This window comes from Platalea leucorodia (assembly GCF_965183815.1).
Source record: "Platalea leucorodia genome assembly, chromosome: 7".
Classification (NCBI taxonomy): domain Eukaryota; kingdom Metazoa; phylum Chordata; class Aves; order Pelecaniformes; family Threskiornithidae; genus Platalea; species Platalea leucorodia.
This window is the reverse complement of record NC_138829.1, coordinates 60406652-60420733: the sequence shown is the minus strand read 5'-3', so window position 1 is coordinate 60420733 and position 14082 is coordinate 60406652. Positions and strand designations below refer to the sequence as shown.

The window sequence follows — 14082 nt, the reverse complement described above, 5'->3', positions numbered from 1 at the left end:
AGAGTCAGTTAGCATTGGCATGTCACAGCCAGAAGGTAGTGGTCAACGGCTCAATGTCCAGGTGGAGATCAGTGACAAGTGGTGTCCCTTGGGGGTCTGTATTGGGACCAGTACTGTTTAATATCATCATCAATGACATAGACAGTGGGATTGAGTGCGCCTCAGCAAGTTTGCAGATGACACCAAGCTGTGTGGTTCAGTTGACATGCCTGAGGGATGGGATGCCATTCAGCGGGACCTGGACAAGCTCAAGAAGTGGGCCTATATGAACCTCTTGAGGTTCAACAAGGCCAAGTGCAAGGTCCTGCACCTGGGTTGGGGCAACCCCAGGTATCAGTACAGGCTGGGGGATGAAGGGATTTGAGAGTAGCCCTGCTGAGAAGGACTTGAGGGTACTGGTGGATGAAAAACTGGACATGAGTTGGCGATGTGTGCTCGCAGCCCAGAAAGCCAACCGTGTGCTGGGCTGCATCAAAAGAAGCATGGCCAGCAGGTCGAGGGAGGTGATTCTGCCCCTCTACTCTGCCCTGGTGAGACCCCACCTGGAGTACTGCATCCAGCTCTGGATTGCTCTGCACAGGAAAGACATGGACCTGTTGGAGCAGGTCCAGAGGAGGGCCACAAAAATTATCACAGGGATGGAGCGCCTCTGCTATGAGGACAGGCTGAGAGAGTTGGGGTTGTTTAGCCTAGAGAAGAGAAGGCTCCAGGGAGACCTGATTGCGGCCTTTCAGTACTTAAAGGGGGCTTCTAAGAAAGATGGGGACAAACTTTTTAGCAGGGCCAATAGCGATAGGACAAGGGGTAATGGTTTTAAACTGAAAGAGGGTAGACTCATACTAGATATAGGGAAGAAATGTTTTACGATGAGGGTGGTGAAACACTGGACCAGGTTGCCCAGAGAGGTGGTAGATGCCCCACCCCTGGAAACATTCAAGGCCAGGTTGGACGGGGCTCTGAGCAACCTGCTCTAGTTAAAGCTGTCCCTGCTCATTGCAGGGGGGTTGGACTGGATGACCTTTAAAGGTTCCTTCCAACCCAAACCATTCTATGAGTCCATGTTTGAAGATAAGTGTGGGAGAACTTATGGGAAATGGTACAACTTTCATTGGAGGTCTCTGTCAATAGTTAGATCAGTTCTTGTAACAATTAACTACTAAGCTCTGAATAAATGACATACCAGTTGGCTCATCCAGGGATGTGTGTCTCTTACCTATAGGTTGCTTGAAGTAAAACATTTATACAAAAAGGTAGAAAATCAAATAAAAATGGCCAAGATGGTTTTGATGAATGAAATCAATAAACGAACAAACATCCTTCTTGAACAACTTGAAGTAAGTAAGCATAGTTTCTTTGATACCTTAGGAAATTAAACTAAATTAAATTTAATCCCAGTGCCAATGGAAAGAATATAGACTCTGAGAGTTATTGTCCCTTTGCTTTTGTTTTCAAATATTTCTTTTTTTTTTCCTGCATTTTATGTGGAATCAATGGTTGGCAAAGATTCAAGATGAAGTGGCAAAATGATTGCTTATCATGAGTTAGCCACATTTTCTAATGCAGTTACAGAGAATACGTGTGCACCTTTTGAATACTTACAAAACAAACCAGCTTATGGTTTTAATGTTTAATTTGTAGGCGACCACTAGCAGCACATTTAATATCCTGTTTTGAGAATGATCCTCTGGTCTGCTTTGTGTAACAGAGCCTGGAGTTTTGACTCTTCAGTTTTTGGATGTCCAGTTATATGACATATATATATATATATAATATATGATTTTATTTTGCAATGTGCTGAGCACAAAAATTGCTGTCAGATCTGATCAGAATTTCCAGTTCTTAGTTATTCTTGGGTAATTTTAGCAGGTATTGGAAAGACAAGGCACTCAGCACTTGCTGGCTACCTTTGAACTTATTTATTTCTCTCAAATACAGCTACTCAGCTAAGTAGCTTTACAAAAAAGAGAAACGTATGTTCTTATTTCAGTATTATTAAACATGAAGTAAATTCCGCCTTCATGTGTTTTGACAACATTTCAGTGTTTGTCTGAGTTATCTGTAACCACAACCAAACTGCGCATACACTTGAAGTATATGCACAGTGCTCTGTTGAAGTGCACATAGTGGGTATCATCAAATGAAATCCAGAGGTGCCGGGTTCAAATCAAACAAGGGCAGATAGTTCTTCTCATAACGGTAAATGAGTGTGGTACTCCTTGCTGCAAGATAGTGTGTGTGGGTTCAAAAGTAATTAGACAAATTCATAAAAAAATACACTGAGGGTGATAACGTAGCCTCTGTCTTTGTGGTTCCTAAATCATGAATTGCTGGGGACTGGAAGACCATTCTGAGGAAATGCTGCATGCTTCCCCTCTTTTTATATTCTTTCTTGGGTCTCTTCTGTTGTGTATTGTAACAGACAAGAACGTGGTTCAGGTGCAAATTTGATCCAACTTCTACAGGTTTCTTATGTTACATTATTCTATTAAACCAAGGCCAGAATGATGTAGGTTGGTTGCTGCTGGAAAAGTCATTGTTGTTCCTGAACTCAGACATATCTGTTGAATACGATTTGCTTTCTTTTTATGATTGGTGGTTTAAAGAGATTCTAAATAACAGTGTCCCTGCAAATAATGCATAATTTAGTGCCAATGATTGTATCCATTGTGTGTGTCTAAAGAATGACAACTATCTTCTGATTCACATTATTAACAGAAAATCACCAGTGAAAGGAAGCAGAAATTGGAGCAACAACTGCAAGGTGTTGTGGTTTTAAGCAGACAGGTAGAACATGTGCAGAACTTCATCAGCTGGGCAGTGTGCAGTAAAAACAGTATCCCATTTCTCTTCAGTAAAGAACTGGTAAGAGCAATACTTATTTTCTCAGTAAATTGAAATTGTGCATTAAATGTGAGAACTGTTTTAAGGATTTAATGTTTCTCAAATAAAAAAATTTTCATGGTCTTATAATTGTGAATAAAATCATCATCCTTTGATTTGTCACCAGATTGTATTTCAGATCCAGCGCTTGTTAGAGACAAACTGTAACACAGACATAGGCCCTCCTCTGAAGATCAGATTTACTTGGGATCCCTCCTACTGGACTAAACAACTGTCCAATTTGGGTAAGACAAATATATTGTTGTTTATTAGGCAAGTGCCCCAAGCTAGACAAGACAGATATAGGCATTACAGTACTTTCTCTAAAATGCTCTCCTTTTTTGTTTTGACTTCCAGTTTTGTACCTCTTGTCACATTCTGAAGAAAAGCTAGTGTGGCTGAACTTTCCTGTTTTTCTCTCCAGTTATATCAATTCACCTATTAAAAGACATCGTTGTATATAAATATTACCTTATAAACATTACCTAGAAATACACTCTATAAATATAATCTTTGATGGTCTTACAAAATCACAATGTAAAAACACAACTACTAGTTTAGTGGAAACACTGTAAAGGACTAAACAAATAACTTTTAACTGAAATTACTTAAAATGTAGCACTGCTGGCTATCAAACAGCCTTGACTTTGCCCAATGTATTTGAAATTCTGTTCTTTCCCAGCAAGCAATAGCTCTGTACAACACTGTGACTCTGGCAGTCCTGTAAGGCATACCCTGGGTGAAATGGGGTATGTGCAGTGGGCCTTGTGCTATTTCCTCTGCCTTACCCAGGGGCAGCCAGGCTCAGTCATGCCTGTGCTCCTCAGATCCTTTAGTATCTTAGCAGCCAAGGGACCTGAGCAGTGCTTGAGACACTTACAATTAACGGGCACAAAGATGACTTTAAGACATTGACTGTATAATAATTACAGTGTTATTTATATAATGATTGTGCATACTGTGACTTTGTTTCCCACCAGCTATAAATTTCCCAACTGCAGTGGGGTTTTACAGTAAATTCAGTTCAGTGGGCCAATCAATGGTCTAAAAGATTGGTTCTCTTCCCATTTTAAGATATTTAAAATTAGATGGGGTAAAATACTATCAAAAGTATTACAGGGAGTAATCTTCTCTGGACTAAAAGCATGGACAAGATCAGTTCATAGGTCACTTCTATTTCTAGCTTTTATGATTCTCACCTACATAACATCAATCTCTTTTATTTTTGTCACTTTCATGCTGGAAGCAGTCTTTTGTACCTGTGCTTATGGATGAGAAGATATCCTCATACTTCAGTAAAAAAATGAAAGTATAAGCCATATCCATCAGTTAAAATAAAATAAGTTGAGGTCAATTTTTCAAAGCATTTGCTGGTAATTTGACCATGACTTCCACTGACATCAGTGGGAGTTTGGTGTGATTTTAAATCACTGAAAAATCTTGAAAAATTTGTCTTGAAGGTATGTTGAAGGACTGTTTGGATAGGATATTTGAATATCTTTTATATTTGAAATGAAGACAAGGAAATGGCCATCGTTCACAGTTTTTATTGTGTAAATTTGTCAAGATCTTAGGAGGGAGTAAATTTGCTGTTTTTTCCAGGAGGTTTCACTGTGGAAGGTGGACACATTTCTCACTCAGATGTGCTACTCTGTGGAAATGTGCAAGGATTACAGACCTCCTTGTATCATGGGCACTGTTCACCAGCATCACAGCTGGAGCCTGTGAATAGCCAGCCACATCAATTTCCACCTGCGGTTCAGTGTCCTGCGCCTGTGTGTTGCTCGCACTGCCTCAGCATACCTCACCCAAACAAAGCTCAGCCTTCTTACCAAGACATAAACCGCCATCAAAATTTTCGACAACCACCTGGACTGCATCAGCAGCACTTACCTGTGCAGTACAGCATGCAGCAACATGAGAAAGAGCAAAAGGGTGCCCCCCAGCCTATGAAGCTAACGCAGTCTGGGCTGGAACAGCAGTTGCGGTCAGAGCCAGAGAACGTGTCTGGAAGGACAGGAAAGCACTTACCATCCCAGCAGCTGCAGCAGACTGCACCCCTGGGTTATGCTGTTGTATCACATGAGGCTCAGCAAGTTCACATGAGCCATCCACAGCCATTCCGCACACAGGCTTCTTTGCAGACATCATCTGTGCAAGTGCAACTTGGTCATCTCCAGAAGATAAAATCTAACCACTTGCAGCAGCCACCACAGCAGCAGCAGCAGCTGCCACCAGCATCGCCACCATCAGGTCAGAACGACAACACCCACAAACACGTCATCCAGCAGAGCCTGGACATAATGCACCACCAGTTTGAACTGGAGGAGATGAAAAAGGACCTGGAGCTTCTTCTGCAGGCCCAAGGACAGTCCAGCTTGCAGCTGAACCAAGCCAAGCCACCGCAGCATGTCCAACAGACCATAGTTGGTCAAATCAACTACATAGTGAGGCAGCCAGCCCCAGTTCAGCCACAAATCCAAGATGAAGCACAAGTAAGTTCTCTGAACGTTCTTTCCTATTATGTTTAGTCAATGTAAGCTCAGAAATGGGAGACACCTTCGAGATTTCACGTATTTGGTTGAACTTTCTGTTGTTGTCTTGTCTATGTTTGTATTCAGTAGAGGCTTCATGCCTCATGCAGATTGGGCCAAAATTTTCTGTAAAGTGCTGCATAAACAATCTGGATGCCAAAGATCTGAATCTCTAAAAAGACAAGGTGAGCAGCAGGTGGGAGAATAAAAGCATCATCATTCTTCCTTTGTGAACAGGTAACTGGAGGACTGCAGTAGTCTCACTCTCCATTTCAACTACTTTTTACTGGAAACTTTAAGCCCTGAGTTCTTGAAAAAGATTCCCTTTTAATTCTGAATGATTAATGAAAAGAGAGTAAAGAACACTTTTTTTTTTTCAGTCTGAGAGTTATTTCCCATTCTACTAGTAACTGCTCTTGCTACTGCATCATGTCCTGTAAGATTTTCATCAGTATTCATACATGCCGTTCTGTTACAGTTTTGTCTAATTTTTTTTTAGTTTTTGCTAATTTTAGTTTTTGCTAATTTCTCCCCTTTTCCTCTGTTGGTGAGAATCTTGCTTTTGAAACGGGGACAGTGCTTGGTGGTGAGCGTCCAAACAACAAGGCAGATAAGGTGCACAATAAGGTGGCTTTGAAACTCATTCAAAACAGTGGGGATTGCAGCAGAAAGGTGGCTGGGACTTCCCATTGTGTAAATTCTGTGGAGTTCCCACCTTGAATAGCTCTCAAAAAGTGGCTTACCTGTAGGGGCAGACTGCAGGCTTTTGGAATAGCTGTACATCTCAGCAGCTTTATTGATCTTTTTTTTAATTCATTAACGTTTGAGAGAAATCTTTCTCTATTTGTTTATAGCTCTACTTAGGGTTACTTTGCATATCTTTGTTGTTTTAGAGTCTTTCCAGTCTTATCATATTGTGTATGCTGTGAGTTGATGTGAATTTGTTACCATTTTTCTTTCTGAGATTTTGAAAATACAAATTCTTAATTGTGATTTGTAGGTCTGTGAGAGTCCCACTGAACTTGATGCCCAGAAGCCTGTAATTCCTCTTGACAAAAGTGATAGTCCCTCCCTGTCGCAGTCACCAGATGAAGCAGCCAGTGCTAGCAGTCACTCCCCTGAGAGCACATTGCAACAATCAGCTTTCCATCCAGTGAGAAAGGTATAAAGAACCTTTTTTAAAAAAATATTTTAAAGGGAAAACATGATTTGATAATGTTGAATATAATATGGCATTGCAGTTTGCAATCAGGTTGAAAAATTAAACCACAGTAGAAGTTGGCAAAATGGCTTGTAAATCTTGGAAGACAGTCATAGCCTAACCTAGAGTGCATCTCCCAGTAAGATGCCTACATACTGTGTTGTAGCCAGGATCAGCAGGTAGTGTTTAGCTCTGGCTGGCACGATTGTTAAGCACGAACCGGTAAATAAATAGAAGACCTGTTTCTTCACTGAGTAAATTCTGTCCAGTCCCTTTCTCTAGGGATTTAACTATCAGGACTTGCTAACTACCATACTAGCAGCACTTAATTGGGGGGGGGGGGGGGGAAGTCATAGATTCTGATGAAATCAGGCCTGAGAAACATCCTTCAAAATAGTTGCCCTGGAAATAAGAACACTAATTGTTACTGAAGGTGTGGTGTCTGAAAGGGATATAATTCTGTTGTGCTCCTTCTTCTTGTTCATGTATAAGCAGAAAAATCATAGATTTCTGTAACTCTAGAATATTTCAGCACATAATAGGGCCATGCTTTGATCCTTCCACCTGCTGGTAGGCCCTAACTATTGAAGAAGCAGCATAAACAAAAACAGGAGGGCTCATCTTTATCAGTAGATCATTGGTGGCTCTGGATATCACCTGTGCATTTGAGGCAGAGAAGCTGCCTTTTACCTCTCGTACAGTTTGTTTAAAACCCTCCAAACAGCACTTCATATTCTGGTTGCTCAAATCTGTTTGGTACTTCTGTGCATGACTCATGTTGTGTACCACGTAGAAGTTTCTCATGGATATTTTTTCTTGGAGTTTGTGTGTGGAATATTGTGGAAGAACTTGTCTTTGCTTACTTGCCCCAAAAAGGAAGTTATTTTATCCTTCTTTAGTATGTAGCTTTGTTGACCCAACATATTTATGATGCAATACCCATTCAGAGAGTTGTTGGAGACCCTTTTGGGAATTGTAGAGACACGGACAGGTAATGATTACTGAGGGTCTGGAAGCAACATGCAAATCAGATTTGGAAGCCACAAAGAAATCTGCAATTGGTAACTTAATCCTGTAGATGTGCTGGAATTTCTGGATCAGGCTGATAGTATCACGGCATTCTGAGATGATGCTCTTTGGCTCTGAACTTTCACATGTGGAAGCATATCTCCCTTAACCTCTGATGACAGAGCACAGGAATGAGGAAAGCTATGCAAATTTTCTAGGATAAGGCTACCTTTACTTTAGGATATGATTGTAAAAATTGAAGATGTCTATTTACGGCCTGAGCAAGACCATGAACCTGAGCACATACTTTTCTTGTAATGCAGACACACCCTCAAAGTTATTTGTGAAAATGAATGGTGATGCTAACCAACTAGCTCTTGGAGGCTTTTTCTACATGCATATTGAAGAAGCTGTCCTTTGTCTTCTGGACCTGTAAAGGAAAGTTACCACCAACAGCTTAAACATGAAAAGTCAGAAAGAGGGAAGAAAATGGAAGCAGATGTGCAAGAGAGACTAGTGTAGTCTGATGGGAAAAGGAGGAGAAAAAAAGAAAGAAGGGCTGATTCGTTGCTGTACAAGTTGAGAAGGCAGCAAGAGCAGGATACTCTGACAAAAAAAAAAAGAAAATTTTTCTGATGGTGCTGAGAAGTGTATGCTCTTGTGCAGAAAGCACAGGTGTGTCTGTTTTTTTACTAGTTTCCTGGTACCTCTGCAAGAAATGAGGACATTCAACAGCTACGGTACACCATCTTTGCTTCTATTTATCTCTTGTAATGAGCTGTTTGGGATGAAGCCATAATGTACTCACAACTCTGGCCATGGCTAGTTAGAAATGATGAAGGGAAACAGTGCAGTAAAGAAACCCTTGAAATATATTCTTCATGAATGTTGTTTAAAGATGTTCTACTGCTTTTGCTGCCAATTAGAATAAATCTAGGTTTAAATGGGAGATCGGTTGCTATTTAAGAACAAGGGGATGTGTCTATTAATTTTCATCTCTGTTTCACCTGATTAAATGTCTTCATGCTCTTCTTGAGACAAAGATTTCTGTATAGGTGTTTGTCTATTTACTTTCATATGGCCTGTATTCAGAACATTTCATCTCTCTCAAGTTCTTGGAAGACATTGGAAAAGTGAATGTGGAGAAGTATAAAATACTGCACTTGGAAAATATGGTAGAGAAAATGGCTAGAGAAACCTTTTGCTACCTGGAGAGAACTGTATTCTGCCTTTTGGAGAATAATTGGTATTGTACTTCTTGGCCTTGTGTTGCTGTTCCGCTGAACTCTGACAGCCTTCATTGTGCGCAGCATTCCTAGTGGAGCAGGTAATTCTCCGGCTGCTGAGGTTCTTTCATTAAAGAGAAAGCAGTGTGAACCAGGATGTAGCAAAACTCAGAATTAACTGTTTAGTGATATGCTTGCTAAGATCTGTCAAAAAATAAAAGCTTCCATTAGCCCAGTGGTTTCCTTTATTTTGGATGGGGTAAGACTTGATTGCTCATGTAATTAAACATCTGTTCATTAATTTTGAAACATGTTTACGGTATGCATTTAATACTATTGACTGATAACGAGATTAATTGTCTGCATATGGGAACATATTTATGTGTGAAGCAATACAGAGCTGATGCTATTAATAGTTTGGGATCACAACATTACTCATAAACAAGGAAACCACAAGTACGTTATTCAGATCATCCCAGACAAGTGCTAGTGCAGCCGTTACACCACGGTGTGAGGCACTCGTATGCCATGTGAGTGCCTTTGAGTTCAAAGAACGCCTGTGCAAGTTATTCTGATGAGTCCTGTTTTCTGTCTCTCACATTGAAAGCTGGTTATTGATAAGCAGAAGTAGAGAAGCAAGGATGAAACACTTAACACACTTGTAAAATGTCCTTGTGTGTTACATTTCACCATTTATCAGGACAAAAGTTAAATCTAGCTTCACTGAGCAGATAGAATTTTGGCTTTCCAGTCATATGAAGTAGGGTTTTCTAGCTGGTGTCGATCAGAAACATTGGCATCAAGGCTGTCTTAAAGTTCAGAGTAATTCCTGTCTGTGCCCACCTGCTCAGTATGCATGTGTATAGTATAATCTCTAAACATGTAACTTCAGTCATGTGTGGGCTTATTTTAATTTGTTTCACTGTTTTTGGAACATTAATGGTGATATTTTGTCAGCCTTTCTGTCTTCCTGTGTATTCCTCTAACTATTCTTTGTGAATTGAATTTTTTGTGCAGAATATTTATTCTTATAATTAAAGTTTCTATACTTAGACCATTGATTGTTTGATATAAGTTAAGTACTGCACTTAGCATAACTTTGGGCTTGATTAGCACCTTTTAAGAATGCAACACTAGAAATGGAAGTTTTCTGTCTGTGTGCAAAATGGATATAATTTTCTCTTCATGCTTCCCTGTCAGTATACTTCACTTATGTAGCCGAGACCTCTGTCTTGGATTGTGGAGTTGTTCTGTCTCCATGCCTGTCAAATACCCAACCTCTCCGCTAAGAATGCCAGCAAGACAGAGGACAGATATCAGAATAACTTTTGTGATACCTGCATTTCTGTTCTGGGGAATTGTGCCAAGCTCTAGCAAACAGATTTTATACAAGCTATTGAATTGCTAAGTTGTAGTGTGAAGGAATGAGTACTCAATTAGATTAACAATTTTGTGGAAAGGGTTACTAACCTTCTGCAATGATATGGTCCTCCTGTTGCTTTTACGTAGTATGATATTGAGTTATTAATTTGCACGCAGGACTGGAGAGGTCATCTGTTCTGGAGCAGAGGCGAGAATAATAAGATATTTTTGGCCTAATTGTGTTTTCAGGAGTAATAAAGGGCATACAATCCCTGTTTTGCTTACATGTACCTAATTGTCATTTGTGGCTGTGATGAGCAAGAGGTCTAATGGCTGTACCTAGCATTTGAAGAAATGTCATAATTACTGTACAACTATGGCACAAATTTGTAGTTTGAGCCTCAGGTACTGCTGCAACAGACATTGGCATTGTTGCAGGGCCAGCTGAACATCTCTCCTCCTCAGACTCCATAAATGCACTCCTTTCTCTAGATAGGAGCAGGGCCTTGACTTCTGGGAGGGAGGATTCCTTGTCTTGTCCAACTGTTGGGTTGGGTCCTGGGCAGTGGAACACTCTGTACCATCCCCACTCATCCTAAAAACCTAACTGGCTTGGGCACTCGTGGTTGTGCTTTCTGGGACGCTGAGCAGATTGGACAGCGTTTTTCACACTCAGGTTTGGTTATGTTCCTTAGCAACCTTTGAGGGTTTCTCCCCTTGAGCTATTATTCTACCTTCTGCTTAAAATAAATCTCTGAATATGTCATGCACTGTATTAGTAAATTATTACTGAACAGCTGTATCTGTTCATTTATAGCCGTAGCCAATAGTAAATGCTTAGGAAAGAGTATAAGAAACAGACAAATATAAATTGATTCTTTGATGATACTCTATCCCAGCTTCTGAAAACCAGCACTTTAGGGACTTTCTGAACTGAAGGTTCTACCCAGACAATTGTGTTTTGCAGCTCTTCATGGACCCCTCCTCTGTGAATTTGTCTAATCCATTTTTTGAGTCTATTTTAATACTGTTGGTCTCCTCAGCATTCTGCAGCAACTGAGTTTTGCATTGCATGAGAAGTCCCTCTGTTTGCTTACTTTAAGTCTGTTGCCTGATAATTCAGTAGTTCTTGTGTTAGGAAAACCAGTGAATAATCACTCTGTATTCACCACCTTCATAATATCCGTATTTTATACGTCTATATTGAATTTCCTCTCAAACATTTCTTTTTGAAGCTGAAAAGTCATTGCTGGTCTCTCTAGTGTCTTTTTTTTTTCATGGAAGGCACTCTAGTCCTTTCTATCTTTGGCCATTTTCCCTATATTTTGTGATTTTGATAAATCCTTTTGGAGACAGGGTGACCAGAAATAGTAATCAAGGTGCATGCACATGGAAATCTTACATAGTGCTATAATGCTGATTATTGTATTGTTCTTTTTGATTCGCAATAAGTCCCACCTTCTTAGTTCAAGAGCTCTGTTTGTCTCAAGCACCATAAAGTACCAGAAATGGGGAAATCTTAGAAAATATTCCATGCCATCCAAGGAGCACTCTTGAGAGAACTCTGAGAGAGGCTTTTGTTTTATTCCAATTTTATGCAATGGTGGCATTTCATGCAAGACTAACACAGTGACAGTTCATGGTGGAACCTCTCAGCCTCTCCTGGGACTTGATGCGTGTGAACTTCTAGGCTCTGACATGCCAGTGCTGCTGTTACTACAGGATTATCAGAGAGAACGGTTGATCTCAGTCTGCTGCAGGTGGCGTTCTTGGGTATTTCGCCCCAACACATTTGTCCTAAGCTTTATTAAAGACAACTCTTCCATCTCGGTGGCAAGTGCTTAACTAATAGTATTTTTTTTTTAATTTAAAAGCATGTGAAAACTATGGGAGAGGGGTTAGGGGGCACAGCACAGGTTTTATTTTTGTTAGTATTGCACTGAGAATGTTGTGATTACTTAGTGACTGGAACTAATAGTAATTTAATACCCAACCCTAGGACTTCGAATCTGAGCTTGGAACCAGGGTGTGTTTGTTGTTGCTGGTTTTTTTCTAATTACTATTAATTTTAGGTGGATTAGAGGTGAAGGAAATAATGATAACAGCCTGGAATTTAGGATTCTGAAAATTCCTAAGGTATCAGAGTATGTTTTGACTTTAAGGAATTGAGCTGCTTACAGCACAAATGTGTTCATGCTTAATGCAATTAGGTACATTTCCCAGAATGTTAATTTAACAAAACCTTTTCCTTTGACCTGGAAAAAGGGATAAATAAAACATGATGCTGCTTGCTCCATACAATCTCTTCCTCCTTCTGCTTTAATCCAGCTCCAGTTTATTCAGACAAAATGTTAAGGAATATTTGGATTCTTTTTCTCATAAAAACAGAAAGGAAATCCTTTGGATTCTATTCTGAAATTGGGAAATACAAATAGGAAGCATGTGTAGACTGTGTTATCAGTGCTGCTGTGTGCGGTGAGTTAAACAACTGGATTGGAGTAGTACATTTGTTTAACCTCCTAGCATAATGAGCTGCCAGGGGGATTGCTCCACTTAATAGCAGCCGTTCATTACTCTGCAACCATTTGCAGCGTGTTATTTCTCTTATAGCAAAGAGAATTGGCGGTTCCTAGTTTTAGCTTTCTTTATCTGTGACACTTAATGTCAACAGCCTTGAGACTTTGCCAAAACAATCCTAACAAATCCCAATCCCAGTGTTTCAAGGTAAGTATTTGCTTCTCAGAATTCTTCTGTATTAGTGCTGCATGTTTACACTGGACCTTTTTAAATGCAACAGTGATCGAAGAAATATTTGAACTGAACAATATGTTTCTTTTTTGTTCTCTGAAGGCACTTTGCATGTTCTTTCGTCTTACCTTTCACTACCATAGCTATGAAATTTGTGGTAGAAGGCATTTTGGGGTGGTGCTGCTGCTGCCATTATATTATAAGGATCATCAGACCAAAATTAATTATGAGACAATGAGAATTCCATTTATAATGACACAGATGTAGTTCAATGTGCCAGGCTGTACATTAAAATGTCAAAAGTTTCAAAATTAACCTACAGCTGAAGCTACCCTCTACCCAAGAGCATAATTAATGCTTGTTGTTGTTCAAAGGGTGCAATGTAAAAGCAATAGAGCTTTTATAAAACAGGGATCAATTCTTTAAAGGCATCCCATTTGCAAAAACTAGCTGAACTGTCAAGGGAAAAGAGAAATTTTTGCTAATGGCAAAAGAAATGATTATTTTAGGGAGTGAATTAATAGGCTATTAATGAGCCTTGTTCCCAGTGCATTGTTCACTTCACACTTGACAGCAGCTCCATGGATCAGAATGGAATGTGTCTGTTCTTAACTGTGAGTTTTAATATTTTGCACTGAAAGATCATAATGTTGCTTCATCATTAAAATAACCACAAAATTAACTTCTGCCCCAAGGGAAAGACAGATGGCAGTTTGATGGCCTCATTATTCTTTTTTCTTTTTAACAAGAGTAAGGTTTTATATTGGCTTATATAATCTAAAAAGATCTCTGAAGAAACTGATGCTAGCTAGAAGAGTAAAAAAGATATAGCCATATAATGCAATTGAATTTCACCTTTCTAAAAATTGTAGTTATAACAAAGTCTTATGCGTGTGTCTATTTTTTTTTCTGCAGTAGGAGTTGTCCCAGTGACTACTCCCAGTAAGTAAACTTGTCTCACTGAAGCCAGGAGTAATCCTACCGTTGTCTTAGTAGGGCTAACATTTCACCTGCAGCATATACAGTTACACACAGACGGGTCTTCACAGGGTCAGGTCTCAATGCGTAATAGATGATGGCACGCTCTCATAACATAAGTAAAGGAGGATGAGTGTAGTGATTA

At 39.8% G+C, this 14082-nt stretch overlaps 1 protein-coding gene across 1 annotated transcript in view; it reads left to right on the top strand.

The window, feature by feature from the left end:
* TRIM66 (tripartite motif containing 66) overlaps nt 1-14082 on the top strand; it is a gene marked incomplete at its 5' end in the record, with an annotated part of 51719 nt that overhangs the window by 23517 nt on the left and 14120 nt on the right. Inside the window, 5 exons of the mRNA XM_082316785.1 lie at nt 1220-1334; nt 2716-2862; nt 3008-3125; nt 4483-5375; nt 6415-6576. Of these exons, the coding sequence (XP_082172911.1) occupies nt 1220-1334; nt 2716-2862; nt 3008-3125; nt 4483-5375; nt 6415-6576 (1435 nt within the window). The remainder of the gene's footprint in view (nt 1-1219; nt 1335-2715; nt 2863-3007; nt 3126-4482; nt 5376-6414; nt 6577-14082) is intronic.